Source organism: Bos mutus, chromosome X (assembly GCF_027580195.1).
Source record: "Bos mutus isolate GX-2022 chromosome X, NWIPB_WYAK_1.1, whole genome shotgun sequence".
NCBI lineage: Eukaryota > Metazoa > Chordata > Mammalia > Artiodactyla > Bovidae > Bos > Bos mutus.
The window spans coordinates 84,913,710-84,934,615 of NC_091646.1; the positions used below are offsets into that span (position 1 = coordinate 84,913,710).

Below are 20,906 nucleotides of genomic sequence, written 5' to 3' on the forward strand. Positions count from 1 at the left end.
AGAAAATATTTGCAAATAAAGCAACTGTCAAGGGAGTAACCTCCAAAGTACACAAATAGCTCATGCAGCTCAATAACAAAAAAACAACACAATCAAAAAATGGGTAGAAGACCTAAATAGGCATTTCTCTAAAGAAGATATGCAGATAGCCAAGAAGCACATGAAAAGATGCTCAATATTACTAATTATTAGAGATGCAAATCAAAACCACAATGATGTATTACCTTACACTGGTAGAATGGACATCATCAAAAAACCTACAAACGATAAATGCTGGAGAGAATATAGAGAAAAGGGAACCCTCTTGCATTGTTGGTGGGAATGTAAAGTCCTTGTTTCTGTAGTGCTGCATAGTAGAACTTTTTGCAGTGATGAACAAGTTGTATATCTGTACTCCCTATTACAGTAGCCACTGGTCAACCATTTGTGGCTGCTGAGCATTTGAGATGTGGCTAGTATGACTGAGAAATGGAATTGTAAATTTTATTTCATTTTAATTTAAATATCCACATGTAACTAATACCAACAACAACTGCATGTGAAGATATTAAGGCCAAGGACTTTGGGCCTTAACTTTCTTCACCTAAACTCCTTTTCTCACCCCGTCCAGGAAGGTTGAAGTTTATCTTCTTCCACTTCCTCAAAGCAATAATGTAGGATAGAAACAACAAGGGCTCTGTAGACATGGAGTGCTGGCTTTCACGTCTTAACTTAGTCACTAATTAACTTGTGGCCTTGAAGGTGCCCTTTACTCCTATAACCTTTGATTTTATGATTTCTCCAGTGAGTTTCATTTTCAGTTCAGTTCAGTCACTCAGTCATGTCCAACTATTTGCAACCCCATGGATGCCAGGCTTTCTTGTCAGTCACCAACTCCTGGAGCTTGCTCAAACTCGTATTCATTGAGTCAGTGGTGCCATCCAACCATCTCATCGTGTCTTGTCCCCTTCTCTTCCTGCCTTCAATATTTCCCAGCATCAGGGTCTTTTCCAATGAGTCAGTTCTTCACATCAAGTGGCGAAAGTATTGGGGCTTCAGCAGGCATTAAAGAGAATGAAATAATGCCATTTGCAGCAACATGGATGGATCTATTTATTGTCATACTGAATGAAGTCAGACAGAGAAGGACAGCTATCATATGACATCATGATATTGTGGAGGCATGGGTCGACAGTGGCCTGACACAGGGCCAGGGGCACTGAATACAACAGTACTGGCATAAGCCCTTTTGAAGGAGGTTACCATTACACCATTCGATATCACAGTAATCCAAGTCTATGACCCAACCAGTAATGCTGAAGAAGCTGAAGTTGAACGGTTCTATGAAGACCTCCAAGACCTTTTAGAACTAACACCCAAAAAAGATGTCCTTTTCATTATAGGGGACTGGAATGCAAAAGTAGGAAGTCAAGAAACACCTGGAGTAACAGGCAAATTTGGCCTTGGAATACAGAATGAAGCTGGGCAAAGACTAAGAGAGTTTTGCCAAGAAAATGCACTGGTCATAAAAAACACCCTCTTCCAACAACACAAGAGAAGACTCTATACATGGACATCACCAGATGGTCAACACCGAAATCAGATTGATTATATTCTTTGCAGCCAAAGATGGAGAAGCTCTATACAGTCAGCAAAAACAACACCGGGAGCTGACTGTGGCTCAGATCATGAACTCCTTATTGCCAAATTCAGACTTGAATTGAAGAAAGTAGGGAAAACCACTAGACCATTCAGGTATGACCTAAATCAAATCCCTTATGATTATACAGTGGAAGTGAGAATAGATTTAAGGGCCTAGATCTGACAGATAGAGTGCCTGATGAACTGTGGAATGAGGTTCGTGACATTGTACAGGAGACAGGGATCAAGACCATCCCCATGGAAAAGAAATGCAAAAAAGCAAAATAGCTATCTGGGGAGGCCTTACAAATAGCTGTGAAAAGAAGAGAAGTGAAAAGCAAAGGAGAAAAGGAAAGATAGAAGCATTTGAATGCAGAGTTCCAAAGAATAGCAAGAAGAGATAAGAAAGCCTTCTTCAGCAATCAATGCAAAGAAATAGAGGAAAACAACAGAATGGGAAAGACTAGGGATCTCTTCAAGAAAATCAGAGATACCAAAGGAACATTTCATGCAAAGATGGGCTGGATAAAGGACAGAAATGGTATGGACATAACAGAAGTAGAAGATATTAAGAAGAGGTGGAAAGAATACACAGAAGAACTGTACAAAAAAGATCTTCATGACCCAGATAATCACGATGGTGTGATCACTCACCTAGAGCCAGAGATCCTGGAATGTGAAGTCAAGTGGGCTTTAGAAAGCATCACTGCAAAGAAAGCTAGTGGAGGTGATAGAATTCCAGTTGAGCTATTCCAAATCCTGAAAGATGATGCTGTGAAAGTGCTGCACTCAATATGCCAGCAAATTTGGAAAACTCAGCAGTGGCCACAGGACTGGAAAAGATCAGTTTTCATTCCAATCCCAAGGAAAGGCAATGCCAAAAAATGCTCAAACTACCGCACAATTGCACTCATCTCACACGTAGTAAAGTAATGCTTAAAATTTTCCAAGCCAGGCTTCAGCAATACCTGAACCATGAAGTTCCTGATGCTCAAGCTGGTTTTAGAAAAGGCAGAGGAACCAGAGATCAAATTGCCAACATCTGCTGGATCATGGAAAAAGCAAGAGAGTTCCAGAAAAACATCTATTTCTGCTTTATTGACTATGCCAAAACCTTTGACTTTGTGGATCACAATAAACTATGGAAAATTCTGAAAGAGATGGGAATACCAGACCACCTGACCTGCCTCTTGAGAAATCTGTATGCAGGTCAGGAAGCAACACTTAGAACTGGACATGGAAGAACAGACTGGTTCCAAATAGGAAAAGGAGTATGTCAAGGCTGTATACTGTCACCCTGCTTATTGAACTTATATGCAGAGTACATCATGAGAAACGCTGGACTGGAAGAAACACAAGCTGGAATCAAGATTGCCGGGAGAAATATCAATAACCTTAGATATGCAGATGACACCACCCTTATGGCAGAAAGTGAAGAGGTACTCAAAAGCCTCTTGATGAAAGTGAAAGTGGAGAGTGAAAAAGTTGGCTTAAAGCTCAACATTCAGAAAATGAAGATCATGGCATCTGGTCCCATCACTTCATGGGAAATAGATGCGGAAACAGTGGAAACAGTGTCAGACTTTATTTTGGGGGGCTCCAAAATCACTGCAGATGGTGATTGCAGCCATGAAATTAAATACACTTACTCCTTGGAAGGAAAGTTATGAACAACCTAGGTAGCATATTCAAAAGCAGAGACATTACTTTGCCAACAAAGTTTCGTCTAGTCAAGGCTATGGTTTTTCCTGTGGTCGTGTATGGATGTGAGAGTTGGACTGTGAAGAAGGCTGAGCGCCGAAGAATTGATGCTTTTGAACTGTGGTGTTGGAGAAGATTCTTGAGAGTCCCTTGGACTGCAAGGAGATACAACCAGTCCATTCTGAAGGAGATCAGCCCTGGGATTTCTTCGGAAAGAATGATGCTAAAGCTGAAACTCCAGTACTTTGACCACCTCATGTGAAGAGTTGACTCATTGGAAAAGACTCTGATGCTGGGAGGGATTGGGGGCTGGAGGAGAAGGGGACGACAGAGGATGAGATGGCTGGATGGCATCACTGACTTGATGGATGTGAGTCTGAGTGAACTCCGGGAGTTGGTGATGGAGAGGGAGGCCTGCCGTGCTGCGATTCATGGGGTCTCAAAGAGTCGGACATGACTGAGCGACTTATCTGATCTGACCATTACACCTAACATAGGTTTGCTTCAGGGAATGCAGCCCCCATACTTAAAGTGAAAACTGGATTAAAGATTTATTGAGCACAACCCCGCACATCAGACAAAACCTAGATTCCCCAGAGCCAGTCTCTCCCATCAAAGAGCTTCCACAACCTCTTAGTCCTATCTGTCAGAGGTCAGACAGGATGAAAATGACAGTCACAGAAAACTAAACAAACTGATCACATGGATCATGGCCTTGTCTAATTCAGTGAAAATATGAGGCATGCTGTGTAGGGCCACCCAAGGTGGACGGGTCATGGTGGATATTTCTGCGAAAACATATTCCCCTGGAGAAGGGAATGACAAACCACTTTAGTATTCTTGTCTTGACAACCCATGAACAGTATGAAAAGGCAAAATTTTATGATACTGAAAGATAAACTCTCCAGGTCGATAGATGCCCAATATGCTACTGGAGAAGAGTGGAGAAATAGCTCTAGAAAGAGTAAAGAATGAACCAAAGTTAAAACAATGCACAGTTGTGCATGTGACTGCTAATGGAAGTAAAGTCTGATGTTGTAAAGAACAAAAATGCATAGGAACCAGCAATCAAGGTAAATTTAAAGTGGTCAAACAGGAGACAGCAAGAGTGAACATAGACATTTTAGGAATCAGTGAACAAAAATGAACAGGAATGGGAAAATTTAATTCAGATGACCATTATATCTACTATCCTGGGCAAGAATCCCTTAGAAGAAATGGAGTAGCCCTCATAGTCAACAAAAGAGTCCAAAATGCAGTACTTGGGTGTGATCTGAAAAAAGACAGAATGAACTCTGTCCCCTTCCAAGGCAGACCATTCAATATCACAGTAATCCAAGTCTATGCCCAACCACTAATGCTGAAGAAGTTGAAGTTGAATGGTTCTATGATGACCTACAAGACCTTCTAGAACTAACACCACAAAAAGGATGTCCTTTTCATCATAAGGGACTTGAATGCAAAAGTAGGAAGTCAAGAGATACCCAGAGTAACAGGCAAGTGTGGCCTTAGAGAACAAAATGAAACAGGGCAAAGGCTAACAGAGTTTTGCCAAGAGAATGCACTGATCATAGCAAACACCCTCTTCCAACAACACAAGAGAGCACTCTATGTATAGGCATCACCAAACGGTCACTACTGTAATCAGATTGATTACATTCTTTTTAGCCGTGGTTGGAGAAACTCTATACAGTCAGCAAAAAGACCAGGAGGTGACTGTAGTTCAGATCATGAACTCCTCATTGCAAAATTCAGGTTTATATTGAAGAAAGTAGGGAAAACCACTAAGTATGACCTAAATCAAATCCCTTATGATTATACAGTTGAAGTAACGACTAGATTCAAGGGATTAGATCTGACAGACAGAGTGCCTGAAGAAGTATGGATGGAAGTTCATGACATCGTACAGAAGGCAGTGATCAAAACTATCCCCAAGAGAAAGAAATGCACAAAGGCAAAATTGTTGTCTGAGGGGACCTTACAAATGGCTGAGAAAAGAATAGAAGCGAAATGCAAAGGAGAAAAGGAAGGATATATCCATCTGAATGCAGAGTTCCAAAGAATAGCAAGGAGAGATAAGAAAGCCTTCTTAAGTGATCAACGCAAAGAAACAGAGGAAAACACTAGAATGGAAAGACTAGAGATCTCTTCAAGAAAACTAGAGACACCAAGGGAACATTTCATGCAAAGATGGGCACGATAAAGGACAGAAACGGTATGGACCTAACAGAAACAGAAGATATTAAGAAGAGGTGGCAAGAATACACAAAAGAACTATAGAAAAAAGATTTAATTAACCAGATAACCACAATGGTGTGATTACTCACCTAGAGCCAGACATCCTGGAGTGTGAAGTCAAGTGGGCCTTAGCAAGCATCACTACGAACAAAGCTAGTGGAGGTGATAGAATTCCAGCTGAGCTATTTCAAATTCTGAAAGATTATGCCGTTAAAGTGCTGCATTCAATGTACCAACAAATTTGGAGAACTCAGCAGTGGCCACAGGACTGGAAGACGTCAGTTTTCATTCCAATCCCAAAGAAAGGAAATGCCAAAGAATGTTCAAACTATCATACAATTGCACTCATCTCACATGCTAGCAAAGTAATGCTCAAAATTCCCCAAGCTATGCTTCAACAGTAGGTGAACTGAGAACTTTCAGATGTTCAAGCTGGATTTAGAAAAGGCAGAGGAACCAGAGATCAAATTGTCAACATCTGTTGGATCGTCAAAAAAGCAAGAGAGTTCCAGAAAAATATCTACTTCTGCTTTATTGACTACACCAAAGCCTTTAACTGTGTGGATCACAACAATCTGTAGAAAATTCTTAAAGAAATGGAAATACCAAACCACTTTACCTGCCTCCTAAGAAATCTCTATGCAGGTCAAGAAGCAACAGTTAGATCAGGACATGGAACAATGGACTGGTTCCAAATTGGGAAAGGAGTATGTCAAGGCTGTATATTGTCACCCTGGTTATTTAACTTATATGCAGAGTACATCATGCGAACTGCTAGGCTGGATGAAGCACAAGCTGGAATCCAGATTGCTGGGGGATATATCAATAACCTCAGATATGCAGATGATACCACCCTTATGGCAGAAAGTGAAGAGGATCTAAAGAGCCTCTTGATGAAAGTGAAAGAGGAGAGTGAAAAAGCTGGCTTCATTTTACCAAACTCTTAAGTTCATTGAGGAAATTAAGTAAATCTAATATTATAAGTATTTGGGGAAATGTGGTTTTTCTTTCCTTCTTTCCCTTTTCTTCTGTTTGCCTATCCATCCATGCCTCTCTTTTATCTTTTTCTCTTCCTCCTGTCTTCTTACAAACGGTTAATTTTTTTTTAATTACCCTCTAGAATGTGTTAGTTAAATTGGGCATCAAACCACTGATATATCATTCATTCAGCAAAAATTTAGTGGAGCTCTGCTCTTTGCCAGGCCTTGGACATATCTCCTACCCTCAAATTGTTCTGCCCTTGACCAACAGCATATGAATCACCTTGAGTTTTTAAGAAATTCAGAATCTTTAACTCTATTCCAGACATGAGTTCAAATCTGCATTTTAACTAGGTTAACATTTGACTTACAATACATATTAAAGTGTGTGGAGCACTGCTATAAAATGATAATTATCTTAAACTATTTACAATAGCCTGGATATGGAAGTTGCCTAAATGTCCATCATCAAGAGGAATGGATTAATAATTTTGTGGTACATATATACAATGGAATATTAATAAGCCATAAAAAATAACAAAATAATGCTATTTGTACCAACATGAATGGATCTAGGGATTGTCATACTGAGTGATGTAAGTTAAAGAGAAAGACAAATATATGATATTGCTTATATGTGGAATTCTAAAAAAGGCCATAAATGAACTTATCTATAGAACAGACAGTTACAGACATAGAAAAGAAACTTATGGTTTTTGAGCGGTAAGGAGGGGAGGGATAAATTAGAAGACTGGGACTGACCTCTGCACACTACTATATATAAAATAGATAACTAATTAGGACCTACTGTATAGCATAGGGAACTGTACCCAATATTCTGGAATGGCCTATATAGGTGAAAGTGAAAGTGAAGTAAAGTGAAGTCACTCAGTCGTGTCTGACTCTTTGCGATCCCGTGGACTGTAGCCTACTAGGCTCCTCTGTCTGTGGGATTTTCAAGGCTAGAATGCTGGAGTGGGTTGCCATTTCCTTCTCCAGGGCATCTTCCCTACCCAGGGATCGAACCCACGTCTCCTGCATCGTAGGCAGACACTTTACCATCTGAGCCACCAGGGAAATGTTCGGCCTACATAGGAAAAGAATCCAAAAAAAGAGTCAGTATATGTTTACATATAATAGTCACCTTGCTGTATACCTGAAAATAGCACAACACTGTAAATCAAATATACCCCAATACAAATTTTTTAAAATGATAGCTGTCTTATAAGCTCTAATACAAGTTAGTACATTCTGTTCTTTACTAAGCAGCCAAGGGATAATATATCTAAGTCAGTTTATATCACTTCTCTGCTCAAAACCACTATGAGGTACCATTTCACACCAGTCAGAATCGCTGTGATCCAAAAATCTACAAGCAATAATGCTGGAGAGGGTGTGGAGCAAAGGGAACCCTCTTACACTGCTGGTGGGAATGCAAACTAGTACAGCCACTATGGAGAACAGTGTGGAGATTCCTTAAAAAACTGGAAATAGAACTGCCTTATGATCCAGCAATCCCACTGCTGGGCATACACACTGAGGAAACCAGAAAGGAAAGAGACACATGTAACCCAAATGTTCATCGCAGCGCTGTTTATAATAGCCAGGACATGGAAGCAACCTAGATGTCCATCAGCAGATGAATGGATAAGAAAGCAGTGGTACATATACACAATGGAGTATTACTCAGCCATTAAAAAGAATACATTTGAATCAGTTCTAATGAGGTGGATGAAACTGGAGCCTATTATACAGAGTGAAGTAAGCCAGAAAGAAAAACACCAATACAGTACACTAACGCATATATATGGAATTTAGAAAGATGGTAACAATAACCCTGTGTACAAGATAGCAAAAGAGACACTGATGTATAGAACAGTCTTATGGACTCTGTGGAAGAGGGAGAGGGTGGGAAGATTTGGGAGAATGGCATTGAAACATGTATAATATCATGTATGAAACGAGTCGCCAGTCCAGGTTTGATGCACAATACTGGATGCTTGGGGCTAGTGCACTGGGATGACCCAGAGGGATGGTATGGGGAGGGAGGAGGGATGAGGGTTCAGGATGGGGAACACATGTATACCTGTGGCAGATTCATTTTGATATTTGGCAAAACTAATACAATTTGTAAAGTTTTAAAATAAAATAAAATTTAAAAAAATAATAATAACTGGAAAAAAAAAACTTTCCAGTGGCACACCTTTCCCTCCTGAATAGAAGACAAAGACAAAGTTCTCATTATTACTTACAAACCTGTGTGATCAACATTTCCTTACTTCTGTGACTTCATCTCTTGCTCCTTTCCCATGTGCTCTCACTATTTTAGCCACAATGGCCTACTGTTGTTCCTTAAAAAGGCCTGATATGCTCCCCACTCATAGCCTTTCCACTGGCTTTCCCTTCTGCCTAAAATAGTCCTACCTCAGTTCAGTTCAGTGCAGCCGCTCAGTCATGTCCGACTCTTCACAACCCCATAGACTGCAGCGCTCCAATCTTCCCTGTCCATCACAACTCCTGGAGCTTGCTCTGACTCGTCCATTGAGTTGGTGATGCCATTCAACTGTCTCATCCTCTGTCGTCCCATTCTCCTCCTGCCTTCAATGTTTCCCAGTATCAGGGTCTTTTCCAATGAGTCAGTTCTCATCAGGTGGCCATAGTATTGGAACTTCAGCTTCAGCATCAGTCCTTCCAATGAATATTCAGGACTGATTTCCTTTAGGATTGACTGGTTGGATCTCCTTGCTGTCCAAGGGACTCTCAAGAGTCTTCTCCAACACCACAGTTCAAAAGCATCAATTCTTTGGCACTCAGCTTTCTTTATGGTCCAACTCCCACATCCATACATGACTACTGGAAAAAGCATAGCTTTGACTAGATGGAACTTTGTCGGCAAAGTAATGTCTGCTTTTTAATATGCTCTCTAGGTTTGTCATAGCTTTTCTTCCAAGGAGCAAGCGTCTTTTAATTTCATGGCTGCACACACCATCTGCAGTGATTTTGGAGCCCAAGAAAATAAAGTTGTTTCTCCATCTATTTCTCATTCTCCCCTACTATAAAGTAAATTCCATGAGGGACAGTTTTCTTCATTTATTTACTGATGCATACTCAGCACCTGGCACAGTAGTTGGCAGATGGTAGATGCTCAATAAGTATTTTTGAAAGTCAGATTTAATTACAAGTGCACATGTGTATGTACGCTTTGGCAAAGTACATTTACATCTTGACATTTCATTTTCATACAGGAAATAGGTTATTATTGTCATAACTATTTTTGAGGTCAGTAGACTGAATCTCTAAGAAACAAAATTACTTTCCTAGAGTTCTCAAATACTGGCCCAGTATAAATCTGTTAAGTCTTAGATGGATTTTATTCTCAACTTTCAAATATCTTGGCCTCTTTTCCCAAATTTCTTGGGCATGGGCTCAGGACAGCAATGCAAGAATTTATCTTTCCAAAAGATGGAGTGTCATTCCCTGCTTTGAGAAATTTCCCAGTCCAACTAACCTAACAAAGTTTTTTTTGGTGATATTTTAGTTCCATATCTCTTAATTATTCTTGGTGCTGAAGCTAATGGTTTAAATGGGAAATATCTCTTTGCCCCTGCAACCACAGATGTCAAAGGAACATTTAGCTAGAACAAAAGAAGGGTAGAGAAACCTGTGTCCAGCTGGGTCAGAAAAACAATATTTTAGCTCAGGGTTGTGTCACCTCTAAACCAAAAGCTATGAGAAACAATATGATTTATAAGAAAGAATACCAAAACCAGAATTGGGATTCCTAAGTTTACGTCCCACCTTAGTCACTGACTGACTGAGGAACCTCAGGTGAATCTTTTCCATCCTGGAACTTGTTCCCTAATTCTAAAATTAGCAGATTGGAAGAGTTGCTCTTTAAGTGCTGTCTGGATAGTACTTTCTCTGATTCTGTGAAATCTAGGTATGCTCTCACTAAAGAACACTGTGATAGTAATCCATGTTACTTCTGCCTTTTCTGCCATTTTCTCACTGATACCAATGGAGGCATGTCTTACTCATGCACAAATGTGTGAGCATGGTATCTACTCTTTCTGTAGGTTAAGGGAGATCTATAAATATTGTATTCAGTATAGAAAAAAGTCACTATCAGAAAATAATCATTTTTTGTATTTATTTATTCATTTATTAATTACTCCTGGAAGCAGAAAGTGCCTCACCATTTAAGTTACACTACAACCTAGATAGCATATTGAAAAGCAGAGACATTACTTTGCCAACAAATGTCTGTCTATTCAAGGCTATGGTTTTTCCAGTAGTCATGTATGGATGTGAGGGTTGGACTGTGAAGAAAGCTTAGCGCCGAAGAATTGATGCTTTTGAACTGTGGTGTTGGAGAAGACTTTTGAGAGTCCCTTGGACTGCAAGGAGATCCAACCAGTCCATTCTAAAGGAGATTAGTCCTGAGTGTTCTTTGGAAGGAAGGATGCTAAAGCTAAAACTCCAGTACTTTGGCCACCTCATGTGAAGAGTTGACTCATTGGAAAAGACTCTGATGCTGGGAGGGATTGGGGGCAGGAGGAGAAGGGGACGACAGAGGATGAGATGGCTGGATGGCATCACTGACTCGATGGACGTGAGTCTGAGTGAACTCCGGGAGTTGGTGATGGACAGGGAAGGCTGGCGTGCTGCGATTCATGGGGTCACAGAGTCGGACACGAGTGAGAGACTGAACTGAACTGAACTGAACGCTCATTTTACAAATGTGGAAGTAGGAAATAGAGTTATTTTTATCAAAGTTATTCAGTGAGGCCAGTAAAAGAAAGTATATTTTTTAATGAGTTCTCTGAAAAGATGACATTCTTCTTTCTAAATTCAAACAGTGATATAAAAGAGAATTGGCTTAGTTCTAGGCCATCTTGACCAATGGCTTATGGTATTTACTCTTGTTTCAGAAATCATATTGTGATCAGGGAAACTGAGACACAGGTCAAACAAAGTTAAATACTCTCTGAGTAAGACAATCTCAGTCATTTGATACCTGTGAAATAAATTCTGTCCTCAAATGCCTCTAGAAAAGCTAGACTAGTTGTCCTTTGCCATTTGTATTAGTGTCTCATACACCATCAAGGAATTCTTCCTAGACCTGACAGAGTTTCTCATACTATAGCTTCAAGACATTTACATTCGATATGTTTAAGCCTGGAGTTTTCAAACTTCCTGACTTTTTCTTTCTGTTATTTGCCTATCCTGATTTATTCCCAATTGTCTTTATATCTTGGTGTATATGTAGAAAATAACACATTGTAATAAACAATAATATTTGTATAGCATACTAAACTAAAAAGATAAGGCAGCTCATTGGCCTTTAGTGACCAGCCCAGGGTTTTCTGGATGCTCTAGGCCCTACCTATCCATACCACCTGGACACTCGAGGCCCTTTACCTATCCTCTGCCCATTTTCCTGTAGTTTCTCTCTCTTTTTTTTTTTTTTTTTTGCTGATTTATAGGAGTTCCTGGTATATTCCAGATATTAATCCCTTGGCAGTTTTCCAAATTGCAAATCTTCTTCCTGTCATCCTCTTATTTTTTAATGGTTTCATTTAATCTGAAAAAAAGACTTCATGGACAAAAAAATGAAAGAAGAAAAGCTCTAGAGATACAGCTGTGAACAGGGCAACCATGGTTATCATTCCCTAATAATATTGAAATTATTTTCATGACATATATCAAGTCTCTTTTCAGGCTTCCAGGCAAAATAATATATGATATCTATAGCGAGTCAGAGTTGAATGAGGCCCTGTAAATCTTTTCTGATATATACATTTTATAGATAGAGTCACCGAGGTCCAGGTTTGCACAGCCCTTTCCCTAAAGGTTTTTTAAAACCATAGTTGATTCAGAGGTTCTTTGATTAATCTTATTTCCCACAAGTCTTTGGAATCTTCTCTGGAGGTCATGATTTTGATTTGTATCTCATATAAGGCACTGATTCTAGCTCACTGTATTAGATTTAGACTTTTAGATCAACCCTGAGGGTTTAAAAACAGTAAAATTAATAGTCAACCTTCTTTGCCTATTACCATGGCAATAGCAGGGCTAATTCATGCTGATTGTGATTGATTTGATAACTCCCACAGTACTGCCTTCACATTCATGCTCACTTTACTCCTAAGAAAGGTGAGGCTCTCAGAAACTACTTTTGTTCAGTTAGTTCACACCTGCTGCCACATCACCTTATTTTCTCTTACCATTCAGATGGAGCTAGAAGGTGTTCAAAGCATGCTTGACAGTAAGATCCATAGACCCCTTCTGCTCCCTTTGCCCTGTGACAAGCCTTCAGAAGTCCTCTGCAACTTCTGTTCTCTAGGACAAACAACCCTGGCATTCCACCATTATTCATGGTGTTGTTTTCAGGCCCCCCTCTGCCCTGTCTATTTCCTTCTGGCTCTGTATCCTTTTTTTCATGTTTCTCTGAAAACAGGGCTCAGAACTGAATGATGCTCCCCTGAAGTAGTGTGATTGCCTTTCTATTACTTCTCTCATTTCACCTTCTCAGTCTGTTTTCCCTTTATCCCTAAATTAAAATGGCATTAGGTTTCTTTTTTTTGAAAGTCATATTCCACTACCAACTCATCTTAAACTTATACGTCCTTAAAAATGAATAGATGAGAAGAAACAAAGATTGACTGACCCCTAATCAAAGTGCTGTTCATTGTTTTTGTGGAAAATTTGATAAAAGTCACTAAGTCAGCCAAAGAAGGTAGTGAAAAATAAAATCAAGACTCCAGAGAACTAGTCAACTCTCCTGGCCTTTGTCCCCTCAGAAGCCTAGGCAGTTGGGTGAAATAGGGCTAAGGATGACATTTAAGGGTTCTCTGGCTACTCCCATATCCTTATGTCCCTTTTTTAATTTCCTTCATAAGGACATGTGTATGCCAAGTCGCTTCAGTCATGTCCGACTCTTTGTGACCCTATGGACCATAGCCCATCAAGCTCCTCTGTCCATGGGATTCTCCAGGCAAGAATACTGGAGTGGGTTGCCATGCCCTCCTCCAGGGGATCTTCCCAACTCAGGGATCGAACCCATGTTTCTTATGTCCCCTGCGCTGATAGACAGGTTCTTTACCTCTAGAGTCACCTGGGAAGCCCAATAAGAGCAGTTTCTATCTATTATTTTGGCAAGTCATGTGTCTTAAACACTAGGGCTGGAGAATTTAAGAAGACATTGGATTCTCCTCCTTTGCTTGATAATATTGTGTTCAAGGCAATCTTCTTGAGGCTGTATTTTCTTTGTATTCTCTGGCAAAGACTTTTTTCTTATTTTTAATCATAAAGACACAGTGACACCATTTTGTATTCTACTTCTTAACTTTATACCATAAACACATCTCCATGTTACAAGATAGCCTTTCTGACTTTAATGGCTGTGTGATATTCCATTAAGCTAAATGCACCATAATATATTTATTTATAATCTAGCATTAGCTTTAAAGAAAAACAGTTGACAGTACAGTCTAGGGCCCTACCATCCTATGGGTAGTTACATTTCTCCTAATATATAACCTTATATTCCCTTGTTACAGCACATTCCCTTTCTATATAATGTAATATAAAAAAAATGGTATCCTTGACAAAGATAATGAATAGCATATTGGGGGAGTTAGGAAGCCATTCTGACATCTCTGTCTCTTTCTTTTTCAGACCCCACTTTTTCCTTTTTCCCCCATTTCTGTTGTATTCCATACTCATGTTAAGATATAGCATCCTTGCTGCACTTTTAAGGATTTGATGGTAATTTGTCAGTTCCCTGAGATGTTGCAAATGGGAGCAGTAAACAAAACTATTAAGTATTTCATGAGCTGGCTTATCAGGGGATGAATGAGCTGTCCAGGCTGACTTCTTCTGTTTCCTGTCACTCACTAGTACTTACTACCAACTCAGAAGTGACATGCTAATGTAACATTGTTACCATTTTTTTCCAGTTATACTCACAAGCCTACTTTAGGGTGAAAAAGTGGGAGCAGAGGTGAGTCGGTCTTTGCCCCTTGCCTAATGTCAAGATGGAAAAGTTCCTGCCAGATGATATGCTCACTGATTTTCTTGCTCTACTGTAGCTAAGACACTTCCAAAGGTGTTAAGAGTGAAAACGAGAGAGTAGGGAGAGAAGGGAGGAAAATAGAGATAAGGAAACTAGGAGTTACATATTAGGCAGAGAGGAACCTTCAGGAATTTATTACCTGTCTTCCTATTAGTGAAAGAAAGTTTTTGAGGGAAGCAGAATTTCGGAATCCACTTTAGTAAAGAGAGTGAAGCTAAAAGGATATTCTGGGAGTAGAAAGTGTCTTCCTCTTGGTCAGGAATTGTATATAAATGAATGTAGGACATCTTGAGCATAGTAGTCAGGGAGGGCATAAGACATTAATTAAATAAATGTCAACACAGGCACAAACTATTAATTTGCAAATTGTTAAAAGACACTCATTAATGGCTGAATTGGAGGGTAAGAAGATAAAAGAGAAGTGAGATTTTGGTAGGAGTTGGTAAAGGGCATTGAAACCAGGGATGAGAATCTTCCTGGAGTAGCCTAGATGCCTTCATTGCAAACTGTGTTAGAGGAGACAAAATGGAGTTAGATAGGGCCAGAAGTGATAAGTCATTCACCATAATGCTCCTCATTAGGGGTTCAACGGATGTTATAAAAATCACATTTAGCTTTTAGATAAAAGCAAGTGGGCATAATTCATTCTCACCGGGCTTTTTACATGCTAATGATTTCTAATGAAGACCATTACTATTAGTTAAAAATGTACACTGGGAGGTTCAGAATGGAAAACTGTGTTTGTTTGTTTGTTTGTTTCCTTTGCCCTGACTTACAATGTGTTCTGAGTCTGATTGTGTTATCTCAGTTCTCTTATCAGACTAAGAATTTCTTTCATTGATTCGTTTTTCATCAGTGGCTAGCTGTATTAACTCATCCATTTATTCACAAATGTGTCCTAAACACTTACCCTGTTGAAAACACCATGCCTGGGCACCTGTGGGCTTGCTCACTAAGCTCATCCAAACAACCTCTCCTGACCAGCTACTCAGATGACTACAACATTCACTTTAAGAATGGTTTGGTTTTGTCTGTTCCTTTTTGGGAAGTTTTCCTACCAGAGCCTTTGGACTGGTCCTACAAGAAATAGACCATTAGAGTTGTGAATCAATTCAGCTAACCCAATAGCTACTAAAGCGAGTGAAATTATTTGTGCTTAACCAGATTCTAAGAAAGAGTCCTTTCACTTTTGGGGGTCCTTGTCATAGAGAATTGTGGACAAAGCTCTATGCTCTGGAATCTTTGCACTCTGGAGACCTTTCCTTAAGATCCAGCTTTCCTAATTATTCACTTATCGAGTGACTTCTTTCTTTAAACCCAATTTTCTTGTATGAAAAATAGAAATAATTATACCCTGTTTACATCATGGAACTGAAATAAGGCTCCCAAATGCTTAAGTGGTAAAACCCTCAAGGAATGAAGGGCATCCTCATCCTGGACTTTTACTTTGTCTGCAGGGCTACCTGAAGCAATGCCGGAAGAGAAGGGACATGTTCAGTGATGAGCAACTGAAGGTGATCTTTGGGAACATTGAAGACATCTACAGGTTTCAGATGGGCTTTGTAAGAGACCTGGAGAAACAGTACAACAATGATGACCCCCATCTCAGCGAGATAGGACCCTGCTTCCTGGAGCACGTAAGCATCTTCCCCTTTGGGGAGGGTTTTGAGAGACATTTGGAATCCATGTAAGGAGTCTCTGAGCTATCTGGTCTGCTCAGCTGCTTTGTCCCACAGTAGTGGATGGATTCCTCTCTGACCTTGATGTTCACCCCCTTGCTACAGCATGAGAACTTGGAAAGATATGATGACTTGACCAAGGACTCTCTTTCTTTACTGTTCCCCTCTCTTTTTCTCCTCTTCCAGATAGTTACCAGTAGGATTTTTCTTCAACTTCTCTTTTTCGTTCCTATTGGGCTCAGTTCCCATGGGACCCAACATTTTGGGAGGGACTCTGAACATATTCACATATTCCAGGAGTCTGAGAAATAGGAAAGACTGTGGTCACCATGAAAGTGGACCCCTGCAAGGCATTTAGGGGAGAACACTGTGGTAGGGGAAGTGACTTGTGTAGGAAAAAGGGCCACGTGACTTAAGAGAAAGGAACACTAGAAACAGGAAAGTGAGGATGCAAGTCATAAATATAATGACTGTCTCAGTAACTGGGTAAGTTCCTTACCTTCTTTGGGCTTTTTCACGTGGATTTAAGAAGGTTTCACTTTATACTTCTATGGTTCTCTAATGTCCTTTAGGATCTTATTCACAGGTAACCTAGTTTTGACAACTTTTCTCTCCCTTTTTATAAAGTACTTATTTTTAAAAAGATGACACATTCATGTGGTATAAAATTCAAATGACACATGGAAGTATGCAGCTGAAAGTAAGTCTTCTTACAAATTTTCCTACTTTGACTGTGGGAATTTCTGTTGAGGCGATAGCCTTAAGGCAACCCCTATGTTCAGTGATTTGCTGGAAATCCCAGGACTCAGCATATAGTCATACTCATGGTTATGATTTAATATAACTAAAGGATACAAAGCAAAATCACCAAAAGGAAAAGGTATATAGGACAAAGTCTGAAGGAAACCAGGTATAAATTTTCAGAGTCCTCTCCCAGTGGAGTTACACAGGGTGTAATTAATTCCCTTTACAATGAGTTATGACAGCACATGTGAAATGTTGTCTACCAGGGAAAATTATTAAGGACTCAGTGCCCAAGATGTCTATGGCAGACTGGTCATGTAGGCACTCCATGTCTAGTGTGTACCAAAATTCCAGACTCACAGAAGGAAAGCAGGTCTTCAGCATAAACCACAATGTTCATACAAATAGTTTAGGCAGAGTGAGCCATTCTTGTCAGGGAATGGTGAGAACCCTCTTGAGATCCAAATTCCAAGATGCCAGCCAAGGGCCAACCTTTCAAGTAGGCCTTTTTAGGGATAGCAGTCTCAGGCCTAATAAGTTAAGTGCTTTTTTTTTTTTTTTTTTTTTTTACAGCTTTAAACTGATTCAGTCATTCCATAAAACACCTGGGTAGTATTTATCAAAGTTAAGCATGTTTACTACTTACTGGTTTCATTTGTGAGAATATATCCCAGAGAAATTCTCAGAGGTCCATGAGAAAGGGAACATTTACAAGGCTGTTGAAAACATGGCAGTGTTATGTCATTGAGTGCAGTTAGATGCAGCTTAGGTATTTATCACCAGGGCATGGATGTGAAACATATGGGGAATGCTTACTCTGGGTTAATATGTAGTAAGAAATAACAAGACTAGATGTGTGTACCCAATAGAAATGTGTGTGAATATCATAAATATAATATTGAGTTGGGAAAGTAGAATGTGGAATACTGACTCTCAATGAGAGTCTACCCTGTGCCTTGTAGAGTGCTTAACAAAATATCTATTAAGCATTTTCTATCTACTGGAGGTCAGTAGCAACGCTTTCAGTTGTGACAACTGAAAATGTCTCCAGATGTTGTCAAATGAACCACTAATCTATTGAAATGATCTTATGCTTTTACCCTGTAATGTTAACATGGTGATTTAAATTAAATAATTTTCATATCTTAAATGAGCATTGCATTGCTGGGGTAAATGCTAGCTAATCGTGGTGTATTATCCTTCTTTAATAATGCTGCAGTTCATGGGATTGCAGTCCATAATAATGCTGCAGTCCATTTAATGCTGCAGTCCATTGGATTGCAAAGAGTTGGACATGACTGAGAGACTGAACTGAACTTAACTGATCCTTCTTTATGCATTAATTCACATTTTTAAAAGTATTAGATTGTTTTCTCTTTACAGTTCTAAGGTTTCTTTTTTTTAGGATTTCATTTTTTATCATCTTTGTTTAGGTATAATTTACAAGCAATAAGATTCACCAAATGTTTAATTCGATGGGTTTTAACAAATGCATGTAGTTGTGTCAGTTCAGTTCAGTTCAGTTCATTTCAGTCGCTCAGTCATGTCCGACTCTTTGCAACCCCATGAATTGCAGCACGCCAGGCCTCCCTGTCCATCACCAACTCCCGGAGTTCACTCAAACTCACTTCCATCGAGTCGGTGATGCCATCCAGCCATCTCATCCTCTGTCGTCCCCTTCTCCTCCAGCCCCCAATCCCTCCCAGCATCAGAGTCTTTTCCAAAGAGTCAACTCTTCACATGAGGTGGCCAAAGTTCTGGAGTTTCAGCTTTAGCATCCTTCCTTCCAAAGAACACCCAGGACTGATCTCCTTTAGAATGGACTGGTTGGATCTCCTTGCAGTCCAAGGGAATCTCAAGAGTCTTCTGCAACACCACAGTTCAAAGCATCAATTCTTTGGCGCTCAGCTTTCTTCACAGTCCAACTCTCACATCCATACATGACTACTGGAAAAACCATAGCCTTGACTAGACGGACCTTTGTTGGCAAAGTAATGTTTCTGCTTTTGAATATGCTATCTAGGTTGGTCACAACTTCCAAGGAGTAAGCGTCTTTTAATTTCATGGCTGCAATCACCATCTACCACCATAATCAAGATTATGGAACATTTCTATCATTTCATCAGGTTCTAATGTTTTTCCTTTGTTATCAAACTTTGCTTCCACTCTGGCTCTTGGCAAACACTGATCTGCTTTTTGTTACTATAATTTTGCTTTTTCTAGAATTTCATATAAATGGAATCATACCATAATGATATTTTATGTTGTATTCCTTTAACTTAATTTCTTTGATATCCATCCATATTCGTGCATGTATTAGTAGTTTTTTTTTTTTTTTATTGTTTAGTGATATTCTCTTGTGTGGATATGCCACTCATTCACTAGTTCATTCCAGGACATCTGGGTGGTTTATTAGGTTACTTCCATGTTTGGAATTACTGGGTTGCATTGTAGGTGCTTATTTAATTTTATAAGATACTGCCAAACTGTTTTCCAAAGTTGCTCTTTCATTTTGCATTCTCACTCTAATCTATAAGAGTTGTAGTTGTTCTGCATGGTTGTCAGCACTTGATATTATCAGTATTTTTAATTTTAGCCATTCTAATATGTATGTAGTGGCATTTTATTGTAGTTTATTTTTACATTTGCTAATGATATTGAGCATTTTTAAATGTTCTTATTTACCATCTGTATAAAATCTCTGATGAAGCATCCTTGTCTTTTGTCCTTGTTTACTAAGTGAGTTGTCTGTTTTCATATTATTTAGTTTCAAGAGTTATTTCTTATTGTGTTTGCAAGTCCTTGGTCATATATGTGATTTTCAAAGGTTTTCTCAGTCTTTGGCTTAGTTTTTCATCTTCTTAGCATTGTCTTTGAAAAGGCATAAAACTTTAATTTTGTCAATTCAGTTAATCATTTTTTCATGGTTCATGTTTTCTGCTTCTTATTTAAGAGATCTTTGCCTAATACAAAGTCACGAAGTTTTTATCCTGTTTTCTTATAGATATTATGTAGCTTTAATATTTATATTTAGGTCTAAGATAATTTTTGAGGTAACTTTTAATATACAATGTGACAAAAGGATCAAGGTAAATTTGTTAATTTGTTTCCATATGGATATTCAGCCATTCCAGCACTTTTGTTGAGAAAGCTTGTTAATTTCCCCATTGAATTACCTGGCATCTTTGTCAGAAATCAGTTGATCATATATGTGTAGTTCTATCTTTAAGAAGACTATTCTGTTCCAGGGATCTATATGACTATTTATATAGTAATGCCACACTATGTTTTCTTGTTGTTTTAATTGAGATATAATTCTCATATAGCATTATATCAGTTTCAGGTGTACAGAATAATAATTTAATATTTCTATATGTTATGAAATGATTGCCACAATAAATCTAGTTAACATCCATCACCATACATAGCTACAACTTTTTTCTCACATCATCTTGAATAATCTAGCTTCATAGCAGGTCTCGAGAGCAGGTAATCTCCTTTGTATTCACTTTTTTTCTTCAAAATAATTTTATTTTAGATGATTTTTTGATTTATTTTTTATTGAAGGATAATTGCTACAGAACTTTGCTGTTTTCTGTCAAACTTCAACATGAATCAGCCATGTGAATGAGTGAAGTGGCTCAGTCGTGTCCGACTCTTTGCAACCCATGGACTGTAGCCTAACCAGGTTCCTCCATCCATGGGATTTTCCAGGCAAGAATACTAGAGTGGGTTGCCATTTCCTTCTCGAGGAGATCTTCCCAACCCAGGGATTGAACCCAGATCTCCCGCATAGTAGGCAGATGCTTTACCGTCTGAGCCACCAGGGAAAATCCGTATATACCCTCCCTTTTGAACCTCCCTCCC

The 20,906-nt window shown here is 39.2% G+C and overlaps 1 protein-coding gene across 20 annotated transcripts in view; it reads left to right on the forward strand.

The window, feature by feature from the left end:
• Window positions 1-20,906, forward strand: part of ARHGEF9 (Cdc42 guanine nucleotide exchange factor 9) — a 554,493-nt gene that overhangs the window by 450,232 nt on the left and 83,355 nt on the right. For all 20 annotated transcript variants that reach the window (XM_070366260.1, XM_070366265.1, XM_070366259.1 and 17 more), the window contains one exon: window positions 16,074-16,253. In XM_070366260.1, the coding sequence (XP_070222361.1) occupies window positions 16,074-16,253 (180 nt within the window). The remainder of the gene's footprint in view (window positions 1-16,073; window positions 16,254-20,906) is intronic.